This window comes from Entelurus aequoreus, linkage group LG24, assembly GCF_033978785.1.
Source record: "Entelurus aequoreus isolate RoL-2023_Sb linkage group LG24, RoL_Eaeq_v1.1, whole genome shotgun sequence".
Classification (NCBI taxonomy): Eukaryota; Metazoa; Chordata; class Actinopteri; order Syngnathiformes; family Syngnathidae; genus Entelurus; species Entelurus aequoreus.
In genome coordinates, this window is record NC_084754.1 from 3,030,198 (window position 1) to 3,049,953 (window position 19,756).

Consider the following 19,756-nt stretch of genomic DNA (forward strand, 5'->3'; position numbering starts at 1 on the left):
TTTTAGTGATGCTGGAGCAGGTCTGGCTTTTATGTTGTCTTTCATCATGAGGAGAGAGAGGTTTATTCTTGGCTCGGCCTTAGTTGAGGGCCAGATGGGAGCGTGCACATCTATTTATGAAAAGCTCTTCCTAAACATATTGTCTTGTTCTTTTGCCTGCACTCTTTCCTCAACCTGGACAAATCGGCAAAAGGCTAAAAGTTGTCAATTCAAATATTTTGTAACTGTTGCACCCTTTCTCAATCCTCACAGACAGAACCTCCCAGCCAACAGCACGTCAACATTCAGAAGGAGCTGTGGCGGATCCAAGACGTGATGGAGGCCCTCAATAAACATAAGGACCAGAGAAGTTTTGATGGCGTGTACGGGCCCAACTTCAGCAAACAGAAAACCGAGGTAAAGCACCACACTAAGAATGTGCGGCCCCTACGGAGCATTTTACCCACACAACTAAACATTATGAAGGAGGATTGGGGCCACGTTGAATTGAGAACGTGTAAATATTGAATGTTTGAACTCAGGATGTGCTGATCGATCAGCCACAGATCAGGGGCCGTACTTATCAAGCTTCTTAGAATGACTCCTAAGAAGTCTGCTAAGAGTTGACTTAAGAGTAAATAAATTCTTCGCTGAAAGCTGCACTTAAAAGTTAGTTATCAAGCGTCTTACTCACACTTTCAGCGAAGTGTAGGACTGAATCTTAAGTGTCACACTCAGAGCTGAATTACGACATTACTATGTGCCGTAAACGCAATTTTAGGTGACGTCATTTCTGTGTCCATAGAAATGACCAATCACGGAAGGGAATCCGTTGTCTAAGAATAAAGAAATATCTTGGAAATATTTAAGTGGACAATGGGAGTGTATATTTTGACAATAAACTACAAAATAATACAAAACAAACTAGTCCCCGCCGGCACTCACGCTACCGCTCCCTCTCTTCTCTCGCCCACACACTCACTGACGTCACTCACCTCACGGCCACACACATACGCTACTGTCATAACATTTTCTTTCCAATTCATTAATTAGGCAACTAATTTGAAACTGGTGTGGGTGGCTCTATATATACTAGCCCACTGCAGACACATGCAGAAATCAACAAGGAATCGAAAAGTATTAAATCTGTGACAAAAATAATATCCGCTCTGTCTAAACGATACCGTTTGATCAGCTGCTCGTCATCAAAAAAACAAAAAACATTGTTCCGTTCCCTGAATGTTCGCGCACGTCTCTCTCGCCTCAGTGCCATCCCCTGCTGGCAACTCCTAACCACTTAAGACACCTCTGAAGGTCTCTTAAATATCGTGGAGAGTAGGAGTGATTCTTAGACTTAAGAACGTTGATAAAAAGCTTTTATTCTTAAGTTTGAGAGTAGGACTAAATTTCGCAAATTCTCAGGACTTAAGTGTAAAATGGCACTCTAAGAAGCTTGATAAGTACGGCCCCAGTTTTGTAATCGCCATTGCCAATTATTGCCTTTCAATGCCATTAACAAATCAGATCCCCTCTAGCTAATATTGTATTTATTTTTGGTGCCCCGGCTAACAAGCCAGCAGCTAATTGTGTCTCCATACAAAGTGTGGAACCTCTTCCGTAAGTTAATAATATTCACCTCCATTACGAAAAATAAACTAGTGTGTTTTCCGCACTGTAGAGCGCACCGGGATATAAGCCGCAACCACAAAATATATATACTTTGTCAAATGAGTTATTTACACAGAAAGATTCTATAAATGTTTATTTATGTACCTTAATTGTTCCAAACGGTGACACAACTTAAACAGCACCACTAAACCGTTTGGACACATCCTCCCATTCATTAGCATAAGAAAGTGTGCCCAAAACTTTGACTGGGTCTTTAATTGTATGCATTATTATGTTATATTATATGTTATTAGTATTATTATTATAAAAAGCCATTCATTCAAATTAAACCAACACTTTTAAGTAAGTAATGCCTCTACTATTTGTGACCTGTGCTGGCAAAATGAGTCACAATAAGGAAATTTTAAAAACGGAGTTATTGTTATTTACACATTCTCCATCTAAAGACCTTCAAAATGATATATGGTTTGTTGGAATCGGACAGAAAATGACCCAGTTACATCCGATTGAAGTCGACCAAGTTTGAGGGTCCGTTTTGAGAAAAACCAGCTTAAAGTTGACTGTTCCAGAACAGAATGTTCCAAAACAAAACTCCATAGCAACCATACCTTCAAAGTCCTTGTAGCAACACCAAAATTGGTACAATTAAAGTCAAATCCCATGTCTAAAGGAAAAATATATATTCAACTCTATTGAAAACGATTATGTACAAAAATGTCAACACTGTTATGTCACAGTTTTTTTGTTGACTGGTCAGTTTGTCAGCTGTCCGTAATATTCCTGACCAGCAGCACTAAGAAGATTCGCCGACTGCAGTGAATTTAGCGCACTTGCAACCGCCTGTGTACCCTCTCCACCTTCTAAATCCATTACGGAATGTAAAACAGTCTAACTTATCCACAAAAATAATAATTAAATGTTCGAAAATCACCTTTTTTCACATAACATTACGCTCAAATTACTGTGTTGTTTTTCATCAGGGCGCTGCCATGATACCACAATGCACCGCGCGGGGTGATTCAACCAATGAGGGTACGCCTCACAGCGACCGCTTAGCAACAAGCCGGATTTGTTTACGTCGGGACAGGTTTAAAAACTCGAATTATAATGGTTCACAATGGCGTCATCGGGAATTCCATGCTCATTTTTAGAAAGTACGTAAACTTGGCGTCACAATGATAGCAAATATAGCTAGGGGGATTCCCCATTATTGCCGCGAGTGAGCGTTGAAAACACTGGATTTTCTCAAGGTATTTTAACACAAAGGACTAATTTCTGAAGACATACACTACCGTTCAAAAGTTTGGGGTCACCCAAACAATTTAGTGGAATAGCCTTCATTTCTAAGAACAAGAATAGACTGTCGAGTTTCAGATGAAAGTTCTCTTTTTCTGGCCATTTTGAGCGTTTAATTGACCCCACAAATGTGATGCTCCAGAAAGTCAATCTGCTCAAAGGAAGGTCAGTTTTGTAGCTTTTGTAACGAGCTAAAGTGTTTTCAGATGTGTGAACATGATTGCACAAGGGTTTTCTAATCATCAATTAGCCTTCTGAGCCAATGAGCAAACACATTGTACCATTAGAACACTGGAGTGATAGTTGCTGGAAATGGGCCTCTATACACCTATGTAGATATTGCACCAAAAAGCAGACATTTGCAGCTAGAATAGTCATTTACCACATTAGCAATGTATAGAGTGTATTTCTTTCAAGTTAAGACTAGTTTCAAGTTATCTTCATTGAAAAGTACAGTGCTTTTCCTTCAAAAATAAGGACATTTCCATGTGACCCCAAACTTTTGAACGGTAGTGTACCTCGTACAAAACCTTCAAATAAAGGTGATTTAAGATGTTTTCTTGCTATTTCGATGATTGGGATCGCAAGATTGTGGCTTTATGGACTAATTTTTGTGAAAATCTCAATTTCAACCAAGATACATTTTTTTCACTTATTTGCCTGTAGCTCAAAATTAGCTTGTGCGTATTTTAACTCATTTTGCCAGCACGGGTCACATTTGAGTACATGTGGTATGTACTCAGTGTATCATAGGAGTCAGCGTAATGTGAGGATCTAAGGACCAGTTGCCCAGGTCGTGTATGGTGGCGTCTTATGTCACCTTGCTTCCTGTCATGCCTTGTATAATCCCCAGGAGGAGGACATGGTGCCCCCACGGCCACCTTTACCTCAGGCCTACGATCCCGACCCCCCCACTATGCCCTCTCATACTGGAGTTGGCTCAGCATCCCTCCAAAGAACAGAGGACAGGAAGACTAATCAGAGGAATGGCACACACAGCGTAAGCTTGTCAACCCCATGACCTCGCTTGCAGCTGTGTCACTGCCTGTTGTTGTTTTTTTGGACGTTTATTTTGCGTTTACTTCTTGTTTTTTTTAGGGCTGTCAAAATTAAGGAATTAATTAATGTGATTAATCCCAAAAATGATTGCGTTGATCATGTAAACACTTAGACTAATCATGCAATTTATTTTGACCGTACAAGCTCTTTTACCTTAACTGCTACACAGTCAGTGATCAGATCAATGCAGTACGCTGGCAAATTTCACTCCAAAATAAAGCCTAAAGGACCTTAGATAAAACCGAAATAAATGATGTGAATTCAATTAAAGGCCTACTGAAATGACATTTTCTTATTTAAACGGGGATAGCAGATCCATTCTATGTGTCATACTTGATCATTTTGCGATATTGCCATATTTTTGCTGAAAGGATTTAGTAGAGAACATCGACGATAAAGTTCGCAACTTTTGCTCGCTGATAAAAAAAAGCCTTGCCTGTACCGGAAGTAGCATGACGTCACAGGTTGAAAGGCTCCTCACATTTCCCCATTGTTTACACCAGTAGCGAGAGCGATTCGGACCGAGAAAGCGACGATTACCCCATTAATTTGAGCGAGGATGAAAGATTCGTGGATGAGGAAAGTGAGTGAAGGACTAGAGTGCAGTGCAGGACGTATCTTTTTTCGCTCTGACCGTAACTTAGGTACAAGCTGGCTCATTGGATTCCACACTTTCTCCTTTTTCTATTGTGGATCACGGATTTGTATTTTAAACCACCTCGGATACTATATCCTCTTGAAAATGAGAGTCGAGAACGCGAAATGGACATTCACAGTGACTTTTATCTCCACGACAATACATCGGCGAAGCACTTTAGCTACGGAGCTAACGTGATAGCATTGTGCTTAAATGCAGATAGAAACAAAAGAAATAAGCCCCTGACTGGAAGGATAGACAGCAGATCAACAAAACTACCAAACTCTGGACCTGTAACCACACGGTTAATGCTGTACCGCCTGTCGAAGCCTAGCAATGCTGTTGCTAACGACGCCATTGAAGCTAACTTAGCTACGGGACCTCGACAGAGCTATGCTAAAAACATTAGCTCTCCACCTACGCCAGCCCTCATCTGCTCATCAACACCCGTGCTCACCTGCGTTCCAGCGATCGACGGCGCGACGAAGGACTTCACCAGATCATCGATGCGGTCCGTGGCTAGCGTCGGATAGCGCGTCTGCTATCCAACTTAAAGTCCTCCTGGTTGTGTTGCTGCAGCCAGCCGCTAATACACCGATCCCACCTACAGCTTTCTTCTTTGCAGTCTCCATTGTTCATTAAACAAATTGCAAAAGATTCACCAACACAGATGTCCAGAATACTGTGGAATTTTGAGATGAAAACAGAGCTGTTTGTATTGTGATACAATGGTGTACCAATACTTCCGCTTCAACCATTGACGTCACGCGCATACGTCATCATACATAGACGTTTTCAGCCGGAAGTTTAGCGGGAAATTTAAAATGTCACTTTATAAGTTAACCCAACCGTATTGGCATGTGTTGCAATGTTAAGATTTCATCATTGATATATAAACTATCAGACTGCGTGGTCGCTAGTAGTGACTTTCAGTAGGCCTTTAAAACATTTACAGTATGTTCCTGGATGACAAATTGGATTTGTGTACAAATACTGGGGTCTTTCCTTAAGCACATTTTAATCAAGCAAGTGAGTAATCACCTGTGATTAATCATAATAATCCAAATTCCAAAATGTGATGAATCAGATTTCAAAAATGTATCATTTGACAGCCCTGGGTTTTTTCCACATCGCTTTATTTGATCGCATCTCTTCATTTTTTTGGTTTTCCATTCATTTGGACGAAACTTCACAGCCAGTATCATTTGTACTTAATTAAACATGCTTGTCAGTGTTCCTTTTTTGTGTGTGTGTGACATTGAAAGCTTGTTCTGTCCTTGGTTGCGAACCATGCTGGGTTGATCGTGTTTGTAGGATTTCCTTAAATCAGCGTGCCCAACTGGTACAACATGAAAGACGCCTACCTCTATTGACTTTGCAAAATACATTCTGAATGGGTGTTGAACAAGCTGTTTGTAATTGGTTGGCAGGGGCCCGACTACCGACTGTACAAGAGTGAACCAGAGCTCACCACAGTAGCTGAAGTGGACGAGAGCAATGGCGAAGACCGCTCTGAATACCCTGCTGACCACCCTGCAAACAAAGGTGGAGTATCACTGCAGTAAATGTGAAATATACAGTTTTTTTTGTCCTGTCCAGCTTCTCAGGCCAATCATATAGTTGATGTAGATGCCCATATAGGCTGTTCACATTTACTTTACAAAAGAGAAATGTAGGATATTTCTCTTGTTGCCTTATTTGTATTTGACCACTACTGTTTTCTGTTTATTTGTTACTGACTGTGGCAGGACACCTCTGCCTCTGTTTCACTTTATGTTGCTGGTAAATAATATGCTTGTAGTAGTAGGCTAAAGTTAAATGATTTAGTATGCACTAATTAAAGGGGCAGAGCTTTAAGAGACATTTTAGCTTTGATATTTTATAAGATATATTTTTTGTAAGAACCACAATTAATAAATATATTTCAGTGAATAACTTATTGTTCAAATCTGTATATAAATAAGTACATAGTGTTGTAATTATATTGTAAAATGGATGGATGGATGGACGTTTAAAACAAAACTGTTATTATTAATTAGTAAGTATACATTTTTTGAGACTTTTTAGAGAAAATCATATTGTAGTAAATTATGCAAATTACTCAATGTCATGGTGACCACGCCCATAGCCACGCCCATAGCCACGCCCATAGCCACGCCCCCACCGCCACAGGTATCTTGGCAGTTTATGGGAAACACTGAGTTCTATCGACATATGTGCATTACCATTCAAAGTTATTTGCACAAGCAAACGACATCGACAATGAAAACAAGCCCTTCAGAATGCGTCGTTTTGTCGGTGGTCTTATTTACGTGCCAAAGCCCTCTTCAAGGCCACGCCCCCGTCGACTTTATCGCCACCCCGTCAGCCATGTTGTAGTTTTTAGCACTTCCTTATCGAGTCTACCGACTGAGTTCAAACTACAGTCGTGCTCAAAAGTTGACATACACTTGTAAAGAAGATCATGTCATGGCTGTCTTGAGTTTCCAATCATTTCTACAACTCTTATTTTTTGGTGCTAGAGTGATTGGAGCACATACTTGTTGGTCACAAAAAACATTGAAAGATGAAAGTTGGGTCAAAGGTAGACATACAGCTATGTTAATGTTTGGTTACATGTCCCTTGGCATGTTTCACTGCAATAAGGCACTTTTGGTAGAAATGCATCTTGCAATGAAGCAAAAACTGAAGACTTTCTTCTAAGAAAGACACGTAAGGTCAATGTCATGGCCTGCAAATAGCCCTGCTCTCAAACCAATTGAAAATGTGTGGTGGAAATTGAAGAAAATGTTCCATGACAAGACTCCAACCTGCGAAACTGATTTGAAAGTTGGAGCAAGATTGATGAAGGGTACTGTTTGTCACTGGTTAAGTCCATGCCTCACAGACCGCAAACTGTTACACAGGCCAGAGGTGGTGCATCCGAGTACTAGTGGTATGTGGTAGTGGTTTTTGTTTTCACTCTTTCCTTTAACATTTAACTGTTACTGACAATCACATTTTATTTTCCTTGTTTTTTTTAGTCTTACTTAAAGCCAAAAAGTTAAATTTCAAATGACTATAGTTTTGCGTAATGTCTGTTATCTGTTTTTTTCTACTAAATTACAAACTGAATGATCCTCCAAAAGAGGTGATCCCATCATTTTTGCCCGAGGTTGTATATGAAGATATCCACTGATGTAACTATGGCAAAATATGCCACTAAAGTCTCAAACAGCTTGTTTGAGTTTTGATATCGCTGCCATACTTTTCATGGTTTAGATCAGTGGTTCTCAAACTTTTTTTGTCATCCCCCACTTTGGACAAGGGGGAGTTTTCAAGCCCCACCTGCCCCCATCGCCCCAACAGAACGCTAATGCCAAGCTTAACATTTTCAAATTTATTGAACGTCAAGTAACATCAAGTTGTATACATTCAAACTCAATAACGCAAAATAACATCAAGTTCAATAATAAATAAAATAACTGTGCAGCTGTGGTATAACTTGCATCAAGTTCAATAATAAATAAAACAAAAGTGCTATAACTTGCATCAAATTCAATGATAAATCAAAAAAAGTGTTATAACTTGCATCAAGTTCAATAATAAATCAAATAAAAGTGTTAAAACTTGCATCAAGTTCAATAATAAATCAAATAAAAGTGTTATAACTTGCATCAAGTTCAATAATAAATCAAATAACTTGCATCAATTTCAATATTAAATAAAATAACAGTGTTATAACTTGCATCAAGTTCAATAATAAATCAAATGAAAGTGTTATAACTTGCATCAAGTTCAATAATAAATCAAATAACTTGCATCAATTTCAATATTAAATAAAATAACAGTGTTATAACTTGCATCAAGTTCAATAATAAATCAAATGAAAGTGTTATAACTTGCATCAAGTTCAATAATAAATCAAATAACTTGCATCAAGTTCAATAATAAATCAAATAAAAGTGTTATAACTTGCATCAAGTTCAATAATAAATCAAATAACTTGCATCAAGTTCATTAATAAATCAAATAAAAGTGTTATAACTTGCATCAAGTTCAATAATATATCAAATAAAAGTGTTATAACTTGCATCAAGTTCAATAATAAATCAAGTAACTTGCATCAAGTTCAATAATAAATGAAATAGCTTGCATCAAGTTCAATAATAAATAAAATAAGTGTTATAACTTGCATCAAGTTCAATAATAAATCAAATAACTTGCATCAATTTCAATAATAAATAAAATAAATAATAAATAAAATAAGTGTTATAACTTGCATCAAGTTCAATAATAAATCAAATAACTTGCATCAATTTCAATAATAAATAAAATAAATAATAAATACAATAAAAGTGTTATAACTTGCATCAAGTTCAATAATAAATCAAATGAAAGTGTTATAACTTGCATCAAGTTCAATAATAAATCAAATAACTTGCATCAAGTTCATTAATAAATCAAATAAAAGTGTTATAACTTGCATCAAGTTCAATAATATATCAAATGAGTGTTATAACTTGCATCAAGTTCAATAATAAATCAAGTAACTTGCATCAAGTTCAATAATAAATCAAATAAAAGTGTTATAACTTGCATCAAGTTCAATAATAAATCAAATAACTTGCATCAATTTCAATAATAAATAAAATAAATAATAAATAAAATAAAAGGGTTATAACTTGCATCAAGTTCAATAATAAATAAAATAACTTGCATCGATTTCAATAATGAATAAAATAAATAATAAATAAAATAAAAGTGTTATAACTTGCATCAAGTTCAATAATAAATCAAATTAAAGTGTTATAACTTGCATCAAGTTCAATAATAAATCAAATAACTTGCATCAATTTCAATAATAAATCAAATAAAAGGGCCACTTTGCAATCTTTGCAACAAAAAAAAGGAGGAGCTATATGCATTTGGCAAGACAGGGGAAGTGAACATGAGTTTTACAGTACTCCAGCATTAGTGGCTGCAATGAGCCTGTTTTGCACTGCACAGCTTTTCAAATCGGGGTTGCAGGCTTGACACTGCCACTCTTAGCCTGCTACCCATCCGCGCGAAAGTTTGTTCCGCTTAGCCCCGCCCCCATTAGTTACTGTTGCTATGTCTGTCAAACTTTCGCTCCTACCTAGAAATTTAAAGCCTACAGGAAAAATAAGTAATTTACATTTATTTATATAGCGGATTTCACAGACAGAATCACAAAGTGATTTACAGTGTGTATAGAAAATGAAAGCATAGTAAAAAAAAAAAAATCTAAGAATATAATTTTTAAAAAAAAAAACATTTAAGTGACATTTCCTCCCGTTCCTTGCGCCCCACCTGTCATGTCTCTATTCCCCACCAGTGGGGTGTGCCCCACACTTTGAGAAACGCTGGTTTAGATTCTAATTTTTAGGAGTTATGGGTATCCCAAATACACAAAAACAGGTGCCTACAGGTAAGAAAAGTTGGTTTTACATAATATGACCCATTAAATTATGCAAGCAAGTAATTTACTGCGATTAATCATGATTAATCAAAAAGTGTGATCAATCAAATTTTTAAAATGAATCGTTTAATAGCACTTGTAGCAACATTACTGAATTTACCATTTTGATTGTTGGAAAAACCATTACTGCACTTTATAAATGTTGTATATGTGGATGTTTGCACTCTCCCCACCAGGCATATCCTACCCAGTAGGCGTAGTTCCACCTAGAACCAAATCCCCAGTGACTGAATCCTCCTCCATTGCTTCCTATGTTACCTTAAGGAAGAGTAAAAAGCCTGACTCCAGAACGGTAAGTCGATAAAATGAGATATTTCAGTATATTAGTGGGTTAAGTTTCCAATTTCTTACTGTATTTTATATTCACAAATATGTATTTTTCTCCTGTGGGCCTCTGCCAGCCAGTTGATGTTTTACAAGAGCCCTCTTAGCTGCTTGTTGTGGTCCTCAAGCTCTGCATTCACTGTAAAGCTTGTCACCACATGGCCGGGGTGTGACCAGTCCTCTCCAGAACAGCTTGTTATAAAATGAATAAGAAGCTTGGTTGTATACAGTTTCCACCCACACACACTATCAAATATACCAACTGTGTTATTAGTGTGCCACGCAGCAGGGTGTGTCCTTTTTTTCCTGTTTGTTTCTATGTTGAACACAAATAAGGACGGGTTTTAACATAAATGAAAGTAGATCAACTTTGTGAAGTTTCTGCTGCATGCATGTGCAGGTTTTGTTCTAGTTAACGACATAGCCTGCAGTGGTGAGCGAGTGCCTCCCAGAGTTCAGCTCAGGCCCTCGGGTGCCAGCCCCTTGAACAATCTGGACAGTAGCTCCAGCGTCCTCGAGCGCTGGACTGCATCCAAACTGAACAGCTCCCTGTAGCATGGCACCAAGCGCTAAGTGAACAACTTCACATCGTCAGCCTCTCACGCTCGGGCGTTAAATGCCCCCCTCAGTCTACGTACGCGTGTGCCAACAGAAGTGGTGTGCCAGTGCACAGCAGCCGTTCATTCAGGTTGCCTCCAAAGCGCCCATTCTGTTCTGCATGAGTGAACATTTAAGACCGTTCAAACACCATTATTGTGTATTTCTGTCTCATCTCCTAAGTCAGACCTGGGCAAATTAAGACCCGGGTCCGCATGTGGCCTGTTAAGCTTTTCAATCTGGCCCGCCGGACATTCCCAAATTAATTTTTGTAGACCTTTAAGATGTAAAGTGTAGCTGCCATTATGATGTGCAGTGATGTTTTTAAATTACCGTAAGTTTTGAACTATACAAAGTATTTCAATGGTTGGAATCTGTGCTTTTACATGATGTACTAGTTACTATGGTAATCTAATTAGTTACTATGGTAATCTAAGTCACATCAGTTTAGACGAGGCACCAAGCAGTGTGGGCGGGGAGCGTTCCCACAGAGTGTTTCCAGAGCGGCCAGCCGGAATTGCGGGTGTCAGGGACAGACGTGGAAGGAGATTTTTACAACAAAGTTCTAAAGCTTTGGATATTTCTCATTGCTGAGAGCTCAAACCACTCGTAAACGTTTTTGTGTGTCCGTATGCGGAGTAAAACTATGGAACAAACTGGATTCACAACACAAGCAATGCCAAACTATTAATCGATTTCAACTATTATACAAACATGGGGTCTGGTTCAAATATAGAGATGAGGGTCTTTAATATGACCTGCTGCTGTACTCTGTCTCAAAGTGTTAACATGTGCTCAATTATTGCTATGTTGTCTATTACCATTGTTGGTTTATTCATTATTCCTACATTGTTGATACAAATTATTGTTACAGTGTAATAATTATTGTTACCTGTGGTAATGCCACTATGATACAACATCTGTATTACCGTATTTCCTTGAATTGCCGCCGGGAATATAGTATTCGCCTGCCTAGAATTACAGCTGGGTCAAACTCATTTCGCAAAATAATTAGCGCATGCTTGGCTCTTCCGCCGGGTCAAATATGAGTCATTAAATGACTCCCGCCTCCTGGCGGTAGAGGGCGTCAGTGATCCTTCTTGCGACTACCAGTACTGCAGAAGACCGGTGCTGCAGAAGAAGACAACAAGCAACAAGCATGAGCAGCGGTCGTTTGCTTGTACTTTTACCATGAAGGATTACATATCTAAAATAAAACAGTTTTCTAAACTGGACTTTCAATCGAAGCAGGAGGTTATAATTAAAGGAATATCTCCAGAGACTTTTAAAACTGAAGAAAGATAAGGAAGACTGCCTTTGATCAGAAGCAGATGCACATGGACATCATTTATAAGTAAAGGTAAGACCACAATAACGTTTTTTTATTAAATGTGCTTTTCATGATAAGGTAAGCGCCGGAGTGAGAAGAGGTTTTAAAATAATTAGCGCATGCTTGCCCATCCCGCATGCTTTTGGTAAGCGCAGGAGTGAGAAGAGGTTTTAAATTAATTAGTGCCCCTGCGGCTATTCAAGGAAATACGGTATAATCCTTGAACAAAGTAAGAGTGAAACTCATGTGAATAATCACTGAATGGAGAACTGGGGGTGGGATTAAATACATTATCTTCTTCCCACTCCCTTTCAGGCAAAACAGGACAATCATGCATTACATACTATACATTACCTTTTGCACTATATTAATTTATATTATTATGTGTTGTCAACTTTGTACTTTTTTATGTCATTGCCTGAAATAAATAAATAAATGAAAATGAATTAAATGAAGCTTAGTGATGTATCAGATATATCAGAATGTCGGTGTTTGTTTTTTTATACCCTTCGCATTCACATTTCGCTGTGTTTGTTGAGTTTCGCTTGATTGTAAAATATGTGGATGGAGAGGGGGTGTGACGTTCATATGTTGTCAATATTCAGTGTTTTATCATTCATAGTTAATATTGTAAATCCCACATTCTTTATTTTCATGAACATTCTGGGTGACACATTCAGTAAAAAAAATTTAAATTCCATTCCGTTTTTTAAGGTGGTCTGCGATAACGTTTTTAGCATTCAATCAGACATTATTGTAAATTTTTGTATTAGTGTTCATAAAAATGGACACATTTTTTTCTCTAAATTTGGCCCCCCCAGTCAAAATAATTGCCAAGGCCGGTCCTAAAAGATTGCAGTGTTTAAAATAAGTGACTATTGAGGCACACATCGTATAAATCATTAGGTGTTGTTGGACTATGCCTATTTAATGGCATAGGCCTGGGCCGATAAGTCAATTACTCAAACAATAAATGAAAATGTACTTGTTAATAACTTTGCTGGCATCGATAAATTGTTGATAATTTCGTCTCTCGCTTTCAAACAGGGAACAAGAGGATTCACTCTGTAAATCGCTCTCAACACCTGTACGTGTTTATTAAATGGTAGAATTAAATGAAAGGTGTAAATCCTCTCATCAGTCATCCACAGACGGGACTGCTAACTTAAACGCACAATTTTCTAATGAGAGCACCGCAAAATAACCAAAATTAGTAGGACAAAAGATGATTTCAAAGCCAAATGTGTGGGAGAATAATTTGGCTTCAAACTGAATGAGAAAGATGAGCCCATCAACATGGACAAATGAGCCAGTGTGCCAAATTTGTGGATAAATGATGGCAACAAAAAAGGACAACAAAACAAACTACTCAACCCAGTTTTTCCCAACTGGGGTAAAAGCTGCACTAAAGTTGTTAAATTTGCAGTTTTTGCTAACAAACATTGCGTGTCCATTTTTTGGTTGTTGTTATTTTTATTAAAAGTTCTTGACCTTCCAATTGCAACTAGGGATGTCCGATAATGGCTTTTTGCCGATATCCGATATTCCGATATTGTCCAACGCTTTAATTACCGATACCGATATCAACCGATATATGCAGTCGTGGAATTAACACATTATTATGCCTAATTTGGACAACCAGGTATGGTGAAGATAAGGTACTTTTTAAAAAAAATTTGTAAAATAAGATAAATAAATTAAAAACATTTTCTTGAATAAAAAAGAAAGTACAACAATATAAAAACAGTTACATAGAAACTAGTAATGAATGAAAATGAGTCAAATGAACTGTTAAAGGTTAGTACTATCAGTGGAGCAGCAGCACGCACAATCATGTGTGCTTACGGACTGTATCCCTTGCAGACTGTATTGATATATATTGATATATAATGTAGGAAGCAGAATATTAATAACAGAAAGAAACAACCCTTTTGTGTGAATGAGAGTAACTGGGGGAGGGATGTTTTTTGGGTTGGTGCACTAATTGTAAGTGTATCTTGTGTTTTTTATGTTGATTTAATTAAAAAAATAAAAAAATTAAAAAAAACGATACCGATAATAAAAAAAACGATTCCGATAATTTCCGATATTACATTTTAACGCATGTATCGGCCGATAATATCGGCAGGCCGTTATTATCGGACATCTCTAATGGCAACGGTTAAAAAATACTAACGCAAAATAAAAGTTTATTGCATTTGAAAGGGTTTCTTGCATCCTTATTGTGTGATTGCCCCAAAGCATTCATATTCTTCTTCTCCAGATTTTTCACCCGATACAAACCGTTCCAACTTCAAACTGTTCTGCCTATTCGGGAATTGCGGGCTTTCCCTTAAAATATTCCAAAAATTCCCAGTTTTCCCAGAATTCCAGGTTTTACGGGACATTTTTCCCATTCAAAATGAATTGGCCATTTTTCAAACATCCGCCATTTCCACATTTTTCAACCGATTCAAACCATTTCACCTTCAACATATTCCACATATCCTGGACCATCATTTTTCCAAGTTCAAAAAAATTCCAGGAATTCCCAGAAATCCTGTTTTTTTCAAACCCTTTTTTCTGTCGACTACTCCTTCCACATGTTTCAACCCATTTCAACTGTTCCACTGTCAAAACATTCCTCTTAACCAGGACAAAAAAAACAAAGTTGTTTTTTGAACTGGAAAAATTCCCAGTTTTCCAGAAATTCCAGGAATTTCATAATACCATTTCTCAATTAGAAAGGTTAATACTTCAACATTTCTCGACCAATTTGAAAAATTCCAACACCAACCATTCAGAACATTCACATTTTTTAGCATTTTCAAAAAAAATCCCGCTTTTCCCAAAATTTCCAAGAAGTTCCCTTTGAAATGAATGGGAAATTTTTCCAAGTTCCACAATTCCCACATTTTTCTACCTATTCTAACCATTCTAACAACACATTCCACTCATCCTAGAAATTCAAACTAACACTTTTCCAAGTTCCAAACCAAATTCCGGTTTTCCTGGAAATTCAAACTCTTCAACATTCAAACTATTCTTAACATTGATACTAAATTCTGTCAGCATTTCAGTTCAACTTCAGCATATAGGAGCATTCACACGCAATTCCTTGAGGAATTGCCTCATCTAGTTATATATTATGATTACATTAATGCTTAATTTGGTCACAAAAGAATATTGTTTATTGGCAATAACTAGTGGGACAATATATCGCAGTGTTTCCCACACATTCATTTATTTGTGGCGGCCCGCCACTAAAGAATTACGTCCGCCACAAATTTAAAACATTTTTTTTTTTTTGTCCTGTCCAGCTTCTCAGGCAAATCATATAGTTGATGTAGATGCCCATATAGGCTGTTCAGATTTACTTTAAAAAGAGAAGTGTAGGATACTTCTCTTGTTGCCTTATTTGTATTTGACCACTACTGTTTTCTGTTTATTTGTTACTGACTGTGGCAGGACACCTCTGCCTCTGTTTCACTTTATGTTGCTGGTAAATAATATGGTTGTAGTAGTAGGCTAAAGTTCAATTATTTAGTATGCACTAATTAAAGGGGCAGAGCTTTAAGAGACATTTTAGCTTTTATATTTTATAAGATATATTTTTTGTAAGAACCACAATTAATAAATATATTTCAGTGAATAACTTATTGTTCAAATCTGTATATAAATATGTACATAAAGTGTTGTAATTATATTGTAAAATGGATGGATGGATGTTTAAAACAAAACTGTTATTATTAATTAGTAAGTATACATATTTTTAGCTTTATTAGAGAAAATCATATCATTGTAGTAAATTATGCAAATTACTCGATTATGTCATGGTGACCACGCCCCCACCGCCACAGGTATCTTGGCAGTTTATGGGAAACACTGTATCGTCCAGCAAAAGTTGTAATCGGCACAGGGCTACTAATTAGGCATGTTCTGAGAGTTTGTTCTGGAAAAACACAACTACTAATCAATGACCTTTTGGGGGTGCACTCCAACAGATATAAGCCAGGTCCTTTCTCAGGGCCAACAACCATTGCGTCTGACCTCAAAAATTCCCTCCAACACATTCCAAAATCTTGTAGAAACCTTTCCCAGAAGAGTGGAAGCTCTGACAGCTGCCAAAGCATCTTCCTCCGCTTCATTTGGGTGTTAATGGCCATGTGTTTCTGTACTTTTACCAAAATAATACTGTTGATGATTCAGTAGAATGAATCCCTCTGTGATTAATGCATTGATTAAATTGTTTGTACCAATATTTTCTTTATGAGCACTGTAAGCATGTTTCCGACATGATTAATGGATTGAGTCCATGCTCTTGGTTGCACCGTCTGGCCAACAGGAGCGTCCGCATAGCGCTGCTGAGCATCAGCTGTGTGCTCTGGAGAGCGGTCGACCCAGGATGAGCGTGGAGGAGCAGCTGGAGAGGATTCGCCGCCACCAGCAGGGTGCCCTCAGGGACAAGAAAAAGGGCCTCCGCGTCCGGGGTAGCAGCGAGGAGAACGCCTTGTCCCGCAGTAATTCTTTTACTAAAGAAAACCACCTGCGGAACGCACAGGTACAGAAACAGACGCCATTCCATCATAGAAACGGACACAATCCTGGACTCTTATCGACTCTCTCTTTGTGAATATCTTGCAGCAGTCCCAACTGAGGCGCAGAGATGAGGTAATGAGCACCGACATTCTGGAATTGGAGGCCTCGCTCAGGCAGCAGGAGTTGGTGAGGGAGCAGGAGACCCCTGCTGAGGAGATTGCACGTCTCAAAGAAGCCTCCAACTCTTTTAATGTGGACAGAGAAGTGAGGCTGAGTCACTCTCACGCTCAACCTTCGCAGCAAAGCGCATAGGAATGGTTAACAGTGAACTGAGCACGCGTCTCTCTCTCCGCTTGCAGCTGTCTGTGCCTGACAAAGTGCTGATACCTGAACGTTACGTGGAGTCCGACCCAGAGGAGGCGTTGAGCCCAGAACAGCAGGCTGACAAGCAGAGGAAAGTTGACCGCATCAAAGCCCTCATAGCCAGAAACAGGTAATGCATCGCCATGGAGACGTATTCCTGAGCCAAACAGTGCCTTGGTTGAAGCTGTTTTCTATAAAATAAGTACACTGTTTTCTATTTTGATTATGTCGATAGCTGTCTACAGTACAGGCCAAATGTTTGGACACACCGTCTCATTTCAATGCGTTTTCTTTATTTTCATGACTGTTTACATTGTAGATTGTCACTGAAGGCATCAAAACTATGACACCTGTGAAGTGAAAACCATTTCAGGTGACTACCTCTTGAAGCTCATTGAGAGAATGCCAAGAGTGTGCAAATCTTGTGCTATTTTGAAGAAACTACAAAACCCAAAAGCAGTGAAGTTGGCACATTGTGTAAATCGTAAATAAAAAAGGGAATACAACGATTTGCAAATCCTTTTCAACTTATATTCAATTGAATAGACTGCAAAGACAAGATATTTAATGTTGGAGCTGAGAAACAAACATTTTTTTTGCAATTAATCATTAACTTAGAATTTAAAGGCCTACTGAAATGAATTTCTTTTTTTTTAAACGGGGATAGCAGATCCATTCTATGTGTCATACTTGATCATTTCGCGATATTGCCATATTTTTGCTGAAAGGATTTAGTAGAGAACAACGACGATAAAGATCGCAACTTTTGGTATCTGATAAAAAAAAGCCTTGCCCTTACCAGAAGTAGTCAGTTGAAAGGCTCCTCACATTTTCCTATTGTTTTCAACGCAGCTAGAGCGATTCGGACCGAGAAAGCGACGATTACCCCATTAATTTGAGCGAGGATGAAAGATTCATGGATGAGGAACGTTAGAGTGAAGGACTAGAATGCAGTGCACGACATATCTTTTTTCGCTCTGACCGTAACTTAGGTACAAGCTGGCTCATTGGATTCCACACTCTTTCCTTTTTCTATTGTGGATCACGGATTTGTATGTTAAACCACCTCGGATACTATATCCTGAAAATGAGAGTCGAGAACGCGAAATGGACATTCACAGTGACTTTTATCTCCACGACAATACATCGGTGAACACTTTAGCTACGGAGCTAACATGATAGCATCGTGCTTAACTGCATATAGAAACAAAATAAATAAACCCCTGACTGGAAGGATAGACAGAAGATTAACAATACTATTAAACCATGGACATGTAAATACACGATTAATGCTTTCCAGCCTGGCGAAGCTTAACAATGCTGTTGCTAACGACGCCATTGAAGCTAACTTAGCAACCGGACCTCACAGAGCTATGATAAAAACATTAGCTATCCACCTACGCCAGCCAGCCCTCATCTGCTCATCAACACCCGTGCTCATCTGCGTTCCAGCGATCGGCGGTGCGACGAAGGACTTCACCCGATCACAGATGCGGTCGGCGAGACGGAGGAAGTTAAGGTGAGTTCGGCGGCTAGCGCGTCTGCTATCCATCTCTGTTCTCCTGGTTGTGTTGCTGTAGTCCGCTGCTAATACACCGATCCCACCTACAACTTTCTTCTTTGCAGTCTTCATTGTTCATTAAACAAATTGCAAAAGATTCACCAACACAGATGTCCAGAATACTGTGGAATTATGAGATGAAAACAGAGCTTTTTTGTATTGTATTCAATGGGGTACCAATACTTCTATCAACCGTTTACGTCACACGCATACATCATCATATCTAGACGTTTTCAAACGGAAGTGTGGCGGGAAATTTAAAATGTCACTTTATAAGTTAACTCGGCCGTATTGGCATGTGTTGCAATGTTAAGATTTCATCATTGATATATAAACTATCAGACTGCGTGGTCGCTAGTAGTGGCTTTCAGTAGGCCTTTAATGGCAGCAACACATTGCAAAAAAGTTGGCACAGGGGCATTTTTACCACTGTGTTACATGGCCTTTCCTTTTAACAACACTCAGTAAACGTTTGGGAACTGAGGAGACCAATTTTTATAACACGTGGCTTGGCATTGTCTTGCTGACATAAGCAGGGGCGTCCACGATATCGTTGCTTGGACGGCAACAAACGTTGCTCCAAAACCTGTATGTACCTTTCAGCATTAATGGTGCCTTCACAGATGTGTAAGTTACCCATGCCTTGGGCACTAATACACCCCCATACCATCACACATGCTGGCTTTTCAACTTTGCGCCTTTAACAATCCGGATGGTTCCTTTCCTCTTTGGTCCAGAGGACACGACGTCCACAATTTCCAAAAACTATTTGAAACGTGGACTAATCAGACCACAGAGCACTTTTCCACTTTGCATCAGTCCATCTTAGATGAGCTCGGGGCCCACCAAAGCCGGTGGCGTTTCTGGGTGTTGTTGATAAATGGCTTTGGCTTTGCATAGTAGAGTTTTAACTTGCACTTACAGATGTAGCGACAAACTGTAGTTACTGACAGTGGTTTTCTGAAGTGTTCCTGAGCCCAT

The 19,756-nt window shown here is 38.5% G+C and overlaps 1 protein-coding gene across 1 annotated transcript in view; it reads left to right on the forward strand.

Annotated features, from left to right (window-relative positions):
- Positions 1–19,756, forward strand: part of LOC133641693 (pleckstrin homology domain-containing family A member 5-like) — a 283,765-nt gene that overhangs the window by 252,691 nt on the left and 11,318 nt on the right. Inside the window, 7 exon segments of the mRNA XM_062035630.1 lie at positions 253–396; positions 3,758–3,904; positions 6,031–6,145; positions 10,259–10,374; positions 16,658–16,873; positions 16,957–17,115; positions 17,211–17,344. Coding sequence (XP_061891614.1) covers positions 253–396; positions 3,758–3,904; positions 6,031–6,145; positions 10,259–10,374; positions 16,658–16,873; positions 16,957–17,115; positions 17,211–17,344 — 1,031 coding nt within the window.